At 36.0% G+C, this 13,625-nt stretch overlaps 1 protein-coding gene across 1 annotated transcript; it reads left to right on the top strand.

Annotated features, from left to right (window-relative positions):
* Nucleotides 1-2,080: 2,080 nt before the first annotated feature.
* LOC145691692 (uncharacterized) lies at nt 2,081-12,245 on the top strand. The gene is made up of 3 exons (XM_081767032.1): nt 2,081-2,198; nt 9,466-9,670; nt 12,017-12,245. Exons 1-3 carry the CDS (start codon nt 2,151-2,153, stop codon nt 12,139-12,141), a joined length of 378 nt encoding a protein of 125 aa, XP_081623158.1. The 5' UTR covers nt 2,081-2,150; the 3' UTR covers nt 12,142-12,245.
* The last annotated feature ends 1,380 nt before the right edge of the window (nt 12,246-13,625 follow it).

Below are 13,625 nucleotides of genomic sequence, written 5' to 3'. Positions count from 1 at the left end.
TTTTTTCTTTTTTTCTTTTTTTTTTTGTTAAATATTTGCGATTCTCAAAATATCTGTGAAGTTGTAAAACAATCCTGCGGAGGATCAGGGGAGCAGAGTTGTCTTCAACATTGGGAGGCGGGCAGACTTGAGGCTTACTCTGGGGGGATATCAATTTCGTCTCACTTTCCTTTGTGGCAATCGGATATAGATATGTTTCCCCCCCAAAAAAAAACAGATTTCAAGTCGGATTATTGGGGGGACAGTCCCCCTAAGTTCCAAGATTGGAGGGGACATGCCCCCTCATCCCCCAGGGATTTGCGCCAGTGGTGAGGAGATATCTTGTCCAAAGTTCTCGGTTGTGTTGAATTTATTAAAAACTATAACATTATTTGTTTGATATCTAGCGATGAAGTTAGGAAGTTTCTGCGTGTTAAATGCTGAAAAATTGTCAGTTTTGCTATTTTGCAGTACTTTGTTAATGAACACACATCCTTGTTTTATTCTAATGTCGCTTTACTTCTTTTCTGTAGTAATGCATAAAGGAATGTAAATGGATGAACAGCAAACAGCGAGAATTGGAGCAGTTTAATACACTAAAGAACGAGAATAGCACCTTTCCCGCACTATGTGTACTAATCAAGCAGATAAACAGGAATTTATTTGAGGAGGAGTCCAAAGGTTTTGGAGAGTCCAAATTCGATATAATAAATTATATTAAAATTTGTAAAAAAAAAAATGCCAATAAAATTAGACTAAATTTACAGAGAAGTTGGGAATTAGGTAGAAAGCGGGTCCAAATCGTAAGGACATGCTCTGCATGTTGGTAAACAAATATTTCATGTAAAAGCAATTTCATTGAACTATGGCAGTAAATATATTCTTCTCAAAATAGAATGTTTGAAGATTTTATATCGTGTGTTTACACGGATATTTTAAAAGTCTTTGACAAAAGCTGGAATTTGCATAGCTGTGTAAACCCATGAATAATTGGGTTTAAAAAATGAAACAAATAAAATGAAGGAAATCGAAAGCCAGTCGAATCTTTAGCACTACTTTCCGAAAACTTTACCAAATTCGGGATTTTTGGGGGTTGATTGTTTAACTGTTCTGTATTTACTTTCTGTGTCAATAACAAAGCTATATACGAGAAGACCTATAGGTTAATATATAAAAGTTACCAACATACATAGGCGTGATATGTGGGCTGAAAATTTATAGTATTGTATATTTTCATTAATAATACGTATATTACGTCACTTTATTATGTTTTGATTTAAAACTTTTTATTTCGTTTATCGATCTCGATAATAGATGAAAAACCTTTCTGTTTAAAGTCCCACGACTATCTACACTCATGTCCAAAATGATTGTCGCATATCTATAGCTGTCTTCTTGTAAGAATATAATTTGATAATGATTTTGCAAGGTACTTTTAATACTGACACTATGTCTATAATAGGGAAGTGTATATTTGTGATGAATTTCATAGGAAAAGAATTATAAATACGAAAATTAGAATGAGTTCAACAAAATGTTGCTAAATGGACAAGAAAATTTTATTTTCGTTATATTGTTCTTATTTACTGCTCTTTTGACATGAAATTTGCCACATACATATCTTTGCCGATTATACACATACTAAAATTGTAAGAAATACCGGGAGAATTCGTTATCAATTTATATTCCTACAACAACATATTTATTGACATGCGACAATAATTTTGGACATGAGTGTACCTTAGGCTAAGGGGGACGCATGATTAGATCAAGTGAATGATAATCGGAAAATGTCGAATGAAAATGTGAGAAAACGGGAGTGCCCGAGAAAATTCAGAGACAAGATGTTGTCCACCACAAATTTACTTGACCGCGAATCGAACCACGGAACCCAAGCAGACCTCTGTTTCATGAACTTCTACATACATCCCTGGGTTTATGTGTTTTGTTTATTTTGATTCACATATGACTTATCTTTGTTGGTTTTCACTTCAGGAGAAACGGAAAATCAGACGAAAAGCTGCAGAAACAAAGGAAATTAATTAATTTTCCCTTTGCTACAATTTTCTTTTCCAGGAGAAATTTTGAAGAATAGAATTCCATTAAAATGACTTCCTTCCATACAATACAATGTTTCAAGTATAAAAGCTTCGACAATCAGCTCTTCAGTTATGTATCACTCAAGGGAATACACAAACAACACTACAACCATGTCTAAGGTAAGCAAATATATTACATTACTTTCTCTTTTTTAAAATACGATCCTTATTATAATGATAATTACTATTTCGCCTTTGTACCAACTGTGTCGATATGTATAATCATGTTATCTGATGAAATAGGTTGAGTTCCAGACATATTTATTTTTGGATTCTAGTTCTAGCTAGAGTATTTACGTTTTTACCTTTCTATTGGTCACCTGAGAAAAAGAAACATAAGCGTATGCGTCTTTGGTGCGTAAGATCCAGGTTTGATCCCCCGTGGAAGTACATCTGGTTTGCATTCCACATTAGGCTGTACGTCTCATATAGCCTCGGTGGTAAAACCTATATCAACCAGTCAAATTTAAGTTAGTATTCTTACCTCATAATCTTGAGGTTGGTTCCTATGAGATTATCAAATTTATGGTATTAAAACTAATAAATGGATGAAGCTGCCTGAATAAACTCCAATTTACATAGCACAAACAATTGCGATACTATTCTTTATGGCAACCACATATACAGTAGTTTAAGTAAACGTTATGTATTCTTTCATAAACTCGCGCAGTAAAGTGAATATTTTTAATTACATCTGAAATAGTGACTTATCGTTTCTTGAATGAAAATGTATCTAGTAATGATATGTATCTAGTATGTAGTAATGAAAATGTATCTTAATAAGTTCTAGGATAATGCGTATAAGGGGACTTTTCTTAATGCTTAGTTAAAATATTAAACAAAATATACTGGTACTTCTGGTTCTAGTCTTGTGCAAGTGTTCTGTCCAATGTTTGTTCTTGCCCTCTGACCACAGCTGAGGTAGATGGGACCAATACTTTCAGGTTGAGGATTGAGGATTCTCATTAGCTTGTCATCAACTTCAAGAAAGTAATCCATGAAATGAATTAAGAGAATAGATTATATGTTGCGATTATGGACATTATTTCTACAAAAACTAGTTAATTCTGATTTGATTGTGCAAGTATTATGACATGCACACGTTAATGTTTCTTCGACACCAGTGAACGATACTGGTTAGCGTTCATGATTCACTAATCAGGAGGTTACGGGTTCTAACCGGTGGATCATCTTGAGTGGCATTTTCCAGGTTTCTTTTATGAGTTCTACTTGGTTAGTATGAGGACAGTACCAGTGTGACCTTCTTGCACTTTGTTTCCCATTCTTCTTGATGTTATTGTGCATTATTCCACTGTAAGTTGTACCTAAAAGGACGTTAACTTTTAACTTATTGTCAGCGTTAAATAATAAAACAAAATATCTAAACATGAGACTTACATCAATTGGTAGGTCTTACTAAGTTGAAGAAAGTGATGCGCGTGGGTTTAAAAAGCCTTTCGTGGTTTTCGAGGAAATGAAGCAAAATACATTGTTTGTAAACATAAAAATTGATGCTGTTCGACAACCAAATCTTGATATCTTTCAGTTTAACATCCCACGTTATGCCCTTTAGACTAAGAGAGACCGATGATTAAGGCAAGTGAATCACGATGGAAGAATTGGTGGAATGAGAATGTAGACGGAAACTAAAGTACCCGAAGAAATCCCAAAGACACGATATCGTCCACCATAAATTTACTTCGCCGTGGATTCAACCATGACCCCATACAAAGAAATAAGCACTCTATCACTGAACTACCGTGCCCTTCCTCTTAGGATATCGAAAAAGTTTAGTATTAAATAGTGATACTTTTGGCTCTAATGATACATTAATCTGTACAAACTGTGGAAAAATGCTTTAAAACAGTTTATTTGTATTTGTTTATTAACTTTCAGTGGTGCCAACTTACTAGAACAGAAATCGCGGGCATTTCAAAAGTTGCATTCTTTATGGAATAACCTTTTATAATGCCATACAAACTAAACTTCTTCACACGAGGTACACTTGACGCTGCTACTTGCTATCAGAATGTTATTAACAAAGAAATTTACAGCTAACATTTCCACAGTATATAGGGAGTGTAATTTAAAATGTTTGACTTTTCCTGAGTTAATAGGACATCAGCTTACTCTATCTGTGGGCCGTGGCGTATATTTCTGTATAAATTTGGGAGGTGAGTCCTTCAGGTATGTACGTTTCGTTATTAGACAAAATGTAACGAAACATTAATATCGATCTCCATGGAAATATGAGATCTCAAACATACTTGTAGGGAACCTAAGCCTTGTGGATTATCTTCAGCATCGCAATGACAATATTTCTTCGAAAAACCTATCCTGACGTTAATATTCTGCAACACATTTATGTAACAACATATTTGCTACACGAATAGTAATATATTTTATGTTCTGCAACTAATACGTTTACTACTTTTAAAGTTAAGCAACTATCCATTTTGACTGTTATAATTAATAATCTGCCCTTAATCACTAAAATTTGCAGTATTTTAAACTTTATGTGTAACTTGCTTACTTATTCTTTAGTACTTTATTTATGTACATTCAAAATTTAAAAGAAAAACATTGCTGTATGTGCGTAGTCATGTGATTTCAATGAACGTTTTAATAACACTAGGCAACAAATTGAAACTTTTTTTTTTTTTTTTTTTTTTTTGTAACTGGAATGAGAGTATCTGTTCTTTACTAATTTGGGGTCGCTGAACTCAATGGTGTATTTAGAAATTTTCTATCACGTCACATTTCTGAGTTACAGAATATGGTCAGTTTCCATATCCCATATAGGCTCACTATATAGAGCGCATCATGTATTGGGATAGTAAAGTAGTAAATCATTCTTTTCTGCACCGAAATTGCGAAGACACACTAGATAAATTAGTTTTACGAAGCACTCCCTTGTTACTGCTGGAAATAAACCTCTGATGATCTTCTTTTGTGTGATTTAGTGTCGGACTCCCTGCACAAAAACCAATAGTAGTCGCCCATCATTGAAGCATCCCATCTGCCTTGGTACTAGCGTTCCATTTGGGAAATTTCTTGGTGGAATCGCTTTCCGTGTTCATCACTTACGTCACACAAATTTGGAGGGAAAAAGTCCAAGTGAGAATCAAGGAAATGTAGCTTCAATGACATGCGACAACCTAGAACTTGATAGGTGGCTATCAAATCATCGACCAACTGTACATAGTGAGGACTCCTGTATTTCCCTAGGAAACCGTTACATAACGCAGCAAATGCATTCAATGGAGCGACTTCAAAATGGTTCATTTTATTTTCAAAACCAGGGTCATGAAGTGATTTCCTTATCTGAGGGCCGGTAAAAATCCCTGCTGCAACCTTTGGTTCACTTAAGTTGGGAAATTTTCCCTTAAGTACTTGAAAGTTACGCTCTCCTTGTCCAGAGCCTTCACAAATGTACTCATTAAATATTCTATTTACAACACGCTCTCCAATACAACTACGTAAAGCGGATGAACTGCAGCAACTATACTTCCACCACGATAAAAGACAAATAACACAACAATCACGAGAAACTCCCATCGGTTTATTTATCACGGGTAAAGATCTAGCCGACTGATATACACCACATCTTTTTCTTTTTCTTTAGTTCAGCTGTGTTGCCAGCAATATGAATAAAATATTTTTTCGGCCTCAACGTAGCACCGGAAGTGACGTCACGCGTAACTCGAAAATGGTACGTGCTGGAAAATTTTGGGTTACGAATTTGGATTCAGCGCATCGGAATTAGTATAGAACACATATTGGCACCGCAGTTACAAAATGTCTATTACATATTCGTCGTACAATAAAGATTTAAATTAAAACATAGTTATATTCTAATTAAGTGTCTATAGGTTGTTGAAATGCTCGCAATTTGAGTGTATGTCACCTGGAACTAACACGAAATTTGGCACTCCCAATTTTATATATATTATTGTTATTAGAATAAATTATAGACAGAGAGAAGAGGGATACATCCGTAATTGTAATGGGAGATTTCAATGCTGTTGTCGGAGAAAAGCAAGAATATAGTGTCGTAGGCAAATATGGTTTAGGCGAAAGAAATGAAAGGGGAAAGGGACTGGTGAATTTCTGTAGACAGAATTCACTAGTAATTGAGAATACTTAGTTCAATCAGCACAAAAGAAAAAGATATACATGGAAATCATCAATAGACGGCGGAAGATATCAGATAGACTATGTTATGATTCAGGACAAGTATCAGAATAGCTTGAAGAAGGCGAAGACCCTTTCAGGGGGAGATATTTTCTCTGATCATAATCTTGTGCTGGCCGAAGTACATACTCAACTGAAAAATGTAGACAGAAGAAAAACAGGCAACTAAGTGTTGAATACTGAAAAGTTGAAAACAAAGGAAGTAAGAAATCTTTTGGTTAAAAATTCGAAGAAAAACATTCAAACCAGAAAAGGATAGGCGCGGGTAATAACGGACGGTGAGGACATTTTAAAACTTTGAATATAGAATGCTACAGCAGAAGTAGTAGGTTACCGCGAACACAAAAAGATTAAGAAACCATGGGTTACGTAACAGATGTTGCAAAAAAAAAATAAGTGAAAGGAAAACGTGGAATCAAGTTGATACAGAAGAGAGCAGAAAGATGTACAGAAAGTTATAAAATGAGTTACGAAGGTAAACAGACAGAGTAAGGGAAGAATTTTACAAAAGAAAATGTAAAGGTACAGAAGAATCTGAAAGAGTTGGAAAATATGAGGAAATGTACAAGGAGGTGAAATCAATGGAATTTCAGAGGAAACAAGAGGCTATTACGATAGCAGTAGAAAATAAGAATAGGGACGTAGTCAGCAAAAGAAATGAAGTCATAGCAAGGTGGAAAGAGTATGTTGACTTATATGAGAGTAAATATAGACCGTGTAGCCTAAATATTGAAATGGAAAATGAAGTAGTTGAGGATGATAAAGGGTTTAGGATTCTTCGGGATGAGTTTGAAAAGGCTACATCCGAGATAAGGAATAGAAAGGCATCGGGGATAGAAAAAAAATACCAATTGAATCCATTAAAAATGTGGGAGACAAGGGTAAGAAGAATTGTTCCGACTCTACAATGAAATATATGAAACAGGGGAATGTGCGAAAGATTTCCTGAAGACGATCATGATACCGATGGCAAAGAAATCGAACCCAGAGATGTGAAGAGTATAGAACTATTAGTGTCATATCTCATGTAGCTAAAATTCTGCTCCAAATACTGAACAAAAGGTTGCATGAAAGAATGAATGAAAAGGTTGAGGACGAATAGTTTGGATTCAGGAGACGTAAGGGCACAAGAGATGCAATTGGATTATTAAGGGCGATCGGTGAAAGATTTATAGAAAAAGGGAAAGAAGTGTATGTTGTATTTATTGATCTAGAAAAGGTTTTTGACTGCGTGAATTGGGAGTTGTTGTTGGAAGTTCTAAAGAAGATTGGCGTGAAATGAAAAGATCGAAGACTCATAAGAAACTTATATATGAACCAAGAAGTAAGCGTTAGTATAGGGAAGGACAGAGAAAATTGCAATTGGAAGGGTAGTTCGACAAGGAGACTGTCTCTCGCCAACATTATTTAATATCTGTTTAGAAGAAATAGTGAAAAAGACCCTACATGATGAAGGCAGTATTTCGATAGGAGATAGAATGATAAGATGTATAAGATTTGCAGACATATGGCGCTTGTTGCAGAATCTGAAAAGAAAATCAATGGGATGTTAGGAAACTGGAGGAAGATATGGGATGAAAATACATGTTAGAAAGACAAAAGTCATGGTGATTGGGACGAAGCAGTCTGTGTCAAATATAACAGTGGGAGGGGGGAAAAATAGATCAAGTTAATAGTTTTCGATATCTGGGTAGTATTCTTAGTAATGACGTGAAATGCGAACGTGAAATTAAAACAGTGGCGAAAGAAGCCTTTAAGAGGAAGAAAAGTTTGTTTTGTGGGACCTTAAATAAAGAGTTGAGAAAAAGACTCATGAAATGCTTCGTGTGGAGTGTTTTAATGCATGGGGCGGAAACAAGGACATCGCGTAAAAGTGATGAAAAAGGATTGGAAGCCTGGAAATGTGTATGTGGAGAAGAATAGAAAGAATTAGTTGGGTCGAGTGGAAGACGAATGAGGTGGTGTTGGAAGCGGCGAGGGAGAAAAGAACGTTTTAAGGTATTATTGAGAAGAGGAAGAGAAACTGGTTGGGACATTGTCTGACAAATTGTATCATGAGGAACACCTAGAGGGTATGGTGGCGGGAAAGAGAGGGAGGGAGCGAAGGAGACTACAAGTAATGGATGATATAAAAACAGAAAAATCATACGCGAAGTCGAAGAAGTTAGCGGAGGACCGTGGAGCATGGAAGCTTCTCAGCTGCGGCAAGTAACCTGCCAATAATGGCAGAATAGCTATGATGATAATGATTATATATACTTTTTAACCAGGCGCCCGATTGCTCCTTCATAATTCGACCCTGTTTTCTGATATTTCAGCGACGATACTTTTGATTAACGGTATGGAAAATAATACTTGCTTAGGATAAGTACTAATGAAAAAATACTGTCGATATAACAAGATTGAAGAAGATAGATCTTCCACTCTTTTATTTCTTATGGCGTATTAAATGTACAAGCCTTTGACGTAGCAGACCCAGGTTTGATCCCCGGCAGGAATTGCTGTAGTTGGAATCCCACATAAACCGTAGATTCATGTTTGGTATAGTCTCATTGCTGAACGAGATGCAAAACTCAAAATCAAATCATCCCTTACGTCAGTGGTTTTCAATGTGGGCATTAATGCCCCAGGGTTCGTCCTTAATTCCAAAGGAGGCGCTTTAACTAAAAGGGCGTTTCGTTGTAATACACTACTCAGAGAGCATTAGACTTTTTTAGCTTATGATTAGACAATTATTCATTTAACAATTTATAAAAATGTCATACTTCTTTTTAAAATGATAATAATGATCTACAAGGCTAATTTTATGAATTGACTTTTTTTTTATGGTTCTTAGACCGCATCGTCCAAGTTTTACAGTCATCATTCTATACGGGTAGATTAGGTTAACATAAGGCCCAAGAGAGCACTCAGGTCAATTACATTCCGTGAGTGACTCAAAAAGGTTGAGAACTACGGCCTCAGTGCTACCTGGTCGCATTTTCATCTGTCAGCAACCCATAAAAAAATTCATCAAAGTATAAAAATGTAAACATTTCTTTCGATAGTTTCATCGATGGCTAAGATTACAGGAATGTCCTAGAAGAAATAGACGACTGACTATTGTTTTTCTTTATTTACTTTCAACATACTCGACATAATAACTTGAAGAAATATTATTTCAATATTTTCTTTTCTACTTATATTTTTCTAGCTTTTCGTCGTTTTCGCCTTGATGGCCATCATTGTGTTGGCCTCTGCCGCTGAACAAAAGAAAGCCTCAAAGGAAAAGAAAGCAACTGCAGAAGAGAAGAAAGAAGATTCTTTGGAAACAGCTAACTCTATTGGACTTGGCTACACTGGTCTTGGATATGGCGGTCTCGGCTATGGACTTGGTCTTGGATATGGAAGATACATAGGTAAAATAGTTTAATTATTTACCAGGTGAAGTCATAAGTATTGCAATATTTCCAAAATCCTAAAAGCAGGCGCGTACATATGCCATAATCGGTGGTAAGTACAAAATGAAGGTAACCCAACCGGATACTAGTGTGGCAAGCGGACTATTTAACACGGCGACCACAACTTCATCAATAAATTCAGTCAGTTTTTAATGGCAGTGACGATGAAATTATCTTCATTCAACTTTCTAGTGGTAGTAACGTTTTGTAACTTCTGATACGTGAACTGTTACTGTGTAAGTTAGAACTTGGTCATAACACTTCTGTACCAACCCAAAACATTTACCATTCGAGAGATGAAGATGCAGTGAATAAGAGCAGAGCAGCTCACTGGTTCCAAAAGTCTCATGCAGGTTGTATAAATGTCGAAGATCGGCCAAGGACCTGCCGCCCAAGGGTAACAGATTCTATGGTCATGTGATACGCCATTGAGGAAAATCCATCTACAAGGACACAAGGTTGTAAAATCAACTCGGCATGTCCCAGTCTACTGCACTGCGTCACCTGCAAAAAGTCGGGATAACCATCAGAAGTTGCCGCATAGAGTCACATCAGTTTATGCCAACTTGGCCCAGACGATAGTGAATATATGCCGACAATTGCTGCAATAAGCAGGCCGTGTAATGTGTTTTTCAAGAATAAAAATTAATTAAATGTATTTTCAACTGCCACTAAAAGCGGATGTTCTTCTGAAATCCGAATGTGTAGAAACAGTGATTGAGCAAGGGTTGAATTTCAGTTTGAGAAGGTTCAAACATGACCATTTCAAGCATAGAGTCATGCTCTGTCTACTAGAACTACGAGGAGGTAATTCGCATCGATCTCGTTCCTAACGGTTGTACCATCAATGTCGACACTAATTCTGAGCAGTTGGAGCAGATATACACTGCACTCCTCCAAAAATATCCCTCTTTGGTGAAGCGAAAGTGTCCCCTGCTGCAACAGGGTAACACAAAAATACACTTAGTTCAAAATATAGGCAAAAGCTAAAAAGAGAACTTAATTACATCAACAAAATAATTCACTCTTACCTAATGGTGAGCTCAAATCAATTTTTTTCGATACCTTACCACTTGTATACAAAGTGTTTCAAAGCAACACCGGCAATGTTTGGGAGGTGATTCGTGACACTAAGGTAAGACAAAAAGTATAGACCAATCTGGGTGCACAAATGCTTCCTTTCGGAGTTACAGGCTGCCGAAGACATGAAAAAATGAACTTTAAATACCCATAGCTCCAAAACTACGGAACTTAACGTAGTCGGGTGAAGACTTCACCTACAAACTAGTATGTCCAAATATGCAAGTTTCAGAATCTTGCGGTACTTTCGCTACAATTTTTGTAGAGGCAGTTCGTGAATACTTCAAATTGTTTGTCCGTAGCCAAACTCCATCTATAAAAACTGTTGTGAAAGTACTGCAGGATTCTGAAACATGGGTATTTGGATAGGATACTTACTAGTTCCTAAGTGAAGTCTTTACCCGACTACGGGGGTCCCATAGTTTCGGAGCTATGGACCTTTAAAGTTCATTTTTCCATGTTTTCGGCAGCCAATAACTCAAAAAGGAAGCATTTGTATACCCAGGTTGGTCTATACATTTTGTCTTATCTTGGTGTCAGGAATCATGTCCCAAACGTTGTCGATGTTGTTTTGACACACCCTGTATAATACGCTGGTATTCATGATCAACTCTGATCTCACAACTGGTTTAATTTCATGCCTTTGGTGCACAGGGTCTAAATATTTGATCCTGTTTGAAGAGCTTTCAAATTTGAATGCACTATGGTGGTTCCGGTTCTACCTTAAGCTATGAATCCAAACCTGCTTTAGACTTACTGTTGGAAAGGGACAGCGAGCTACAACCAACCACCTGTTGATTGCACTCACAAAACATCTTTGTTTCCTTTGAAATTCCAGCGTTTCTATTGAAACTCAAAGTAAGAGTAACTTAAATAGACACAACAAATTTGATTTTCTTTTGCAGGAATCTGAAAAAAGTGAAACATTAAGTTTGTTATAAATTTGAACTATACTGATAATACAGAAAACATGGGCATGTTTATATGATTCAACCAAAGTAAATAGTTGTCAAAATAAGACGACCATTTATTAGTATTCGATAGTTCCCAATATATAAGTTAAAAGCTAAGAATATAGGAGTTTGAGTTATTCCACAAACACTTTGAAACAATTGAGCTATAGTTACATTACTTGTGTTAATCTAGAAGAAAAGGGAATTAAATATATATGGTTTCTATAATTTAATTCAATAAATTAAAGACAATATTAACTTATTTTTCCAGGTTACCCAGCCTATGCTGGTTATGGAGGTTATGGCCTTGGCTACAGAGGTTATGGCCTTGGTTATGGAGGTTACGGACTAGGTTACAGAGGTCTTGGATACGAAGGTTATGGATACTACGGCTAAACAAATATTTATTAACCTTTATGTGTTAAATCAAAACATTACTGTACATAGAATATGTGTAAGAAGTATGTATGTGAATAAAAGTGTAAAATAAAAATACCATAGCACAAAACACAGTATGCATTAATTATGTTATTGAAGCTAACTACTTCGACGTACGTGTCGCTGTTGAATGTCAATTCAGAACATTCATTAAATTAGAGGAAAGAAACGTTTTTAATCAATTTCTCGATGTTTGTCTTCTGCTATTATGTGAGCCTGCACAACCACGACGTAATGGGGTTGCATATACAGAAGGCCTTCTTACAAACTCCGAGAAACTTGTTTTACTTCGAATATATTTTTATCCCCAAATCAAACCCCCTCCTCGAGCCGAAAATCGTATAAAGGGAATTGTATAGAATTAGATATGGAGAAGAACTGTGTGCAAACTGTGTCCTGTAGGTCATTCCTTTCTTTCCGAAAATTTAATGGCAAACACATTATTTTGTATACAAATATAGACGTTCACTTCCAAATCGCCATTTAAGTTTTCTTACACTTTAACTGGAAGATTGTTCGCACATAACATACAATCAATGTGAGAAATATGAAACATTAAGGTTGTATATTAGCTGAGATTAACATTACAATAAACATTGAACAGTGGTTCATACTATCACAACTAAACCAAGTAAGAAGAGGTTTTCACCTTATATAAGAGAGGTGAAACTTAAATAAAAATATTATTTAAGAAAAACGTGAGCTAATGCCTTCATCATTTTCAAATTTTACGCTTTTAAGGAAAAAAGGACGAAACTTCGAGACATTTGGTCAATATATAAAAGTGACATCGAGGTTCTCTGTCTGGTTAAAAAATCTTGAAGTTTTAAGTCCCACGCTTATGCCGCTTAGGCTAATGGAGACGGTGATGATGAGAAATGAATGAACTGGTGAAATTAAGAAAGCAGGAGGAAACAGGAGAACTCTGAGAAAAACCGGTGTTTGTCTACTACAAAGTTCACTTGGCGCGAGCTGGAATCCAAGCAGGGACACCATGCACCAGAGACCCCATGCACTGAGCCACCGTGACCCCTCTGTCTGGTTATCACGGAAATGTTAGTGTACTGTTTGAAATGAATTTTTGAACAAAACTTATTAGAAAATGGTCAGCTGACACCCACTGGTAATCGAACAGAACTTGGACGCAATGTAAGGCTGGTCAACTAAGTTCAAATATAAAATTTCATGTTCAAGCGCAAACGGAGAAAGAAGTAATGAAGGTTTGAAGTTTAGTATTGGAAATCAATGAAAAACAGAATTTGTTGCGTGTGTGCCAAAATAAATCAACTTAATTTCTTAGAGGATTTGAAAAATGGACATCTGATTAACGGATTAATCACCCAAACCGCTCGACTATTTCTTACACATGTCTAAATTGCTCCGCTGTAATTGTTACTGACCTATTAAGTCTGAATCAAAATCTATTTCTCATTAACTTTGAA

This window comes from Thermobia domestica, chromosome 8 (assembly GCF_964235325.1).
Source record: "Thermobia domestica chromosome 8, izTheDome1.hap1.1, whole genome shotgun sequence".
Classification (NCBI taxonomy): domain Eukaryota; kingdom Metazoa; phylum Arthropoda; class Insecta; order Zygentoma; family Lepismatidae; genus Thermobia; species Thermobia domestica.
This window is presented reverse-complemented; position numbering and strand designations above follow the sequence as displayed.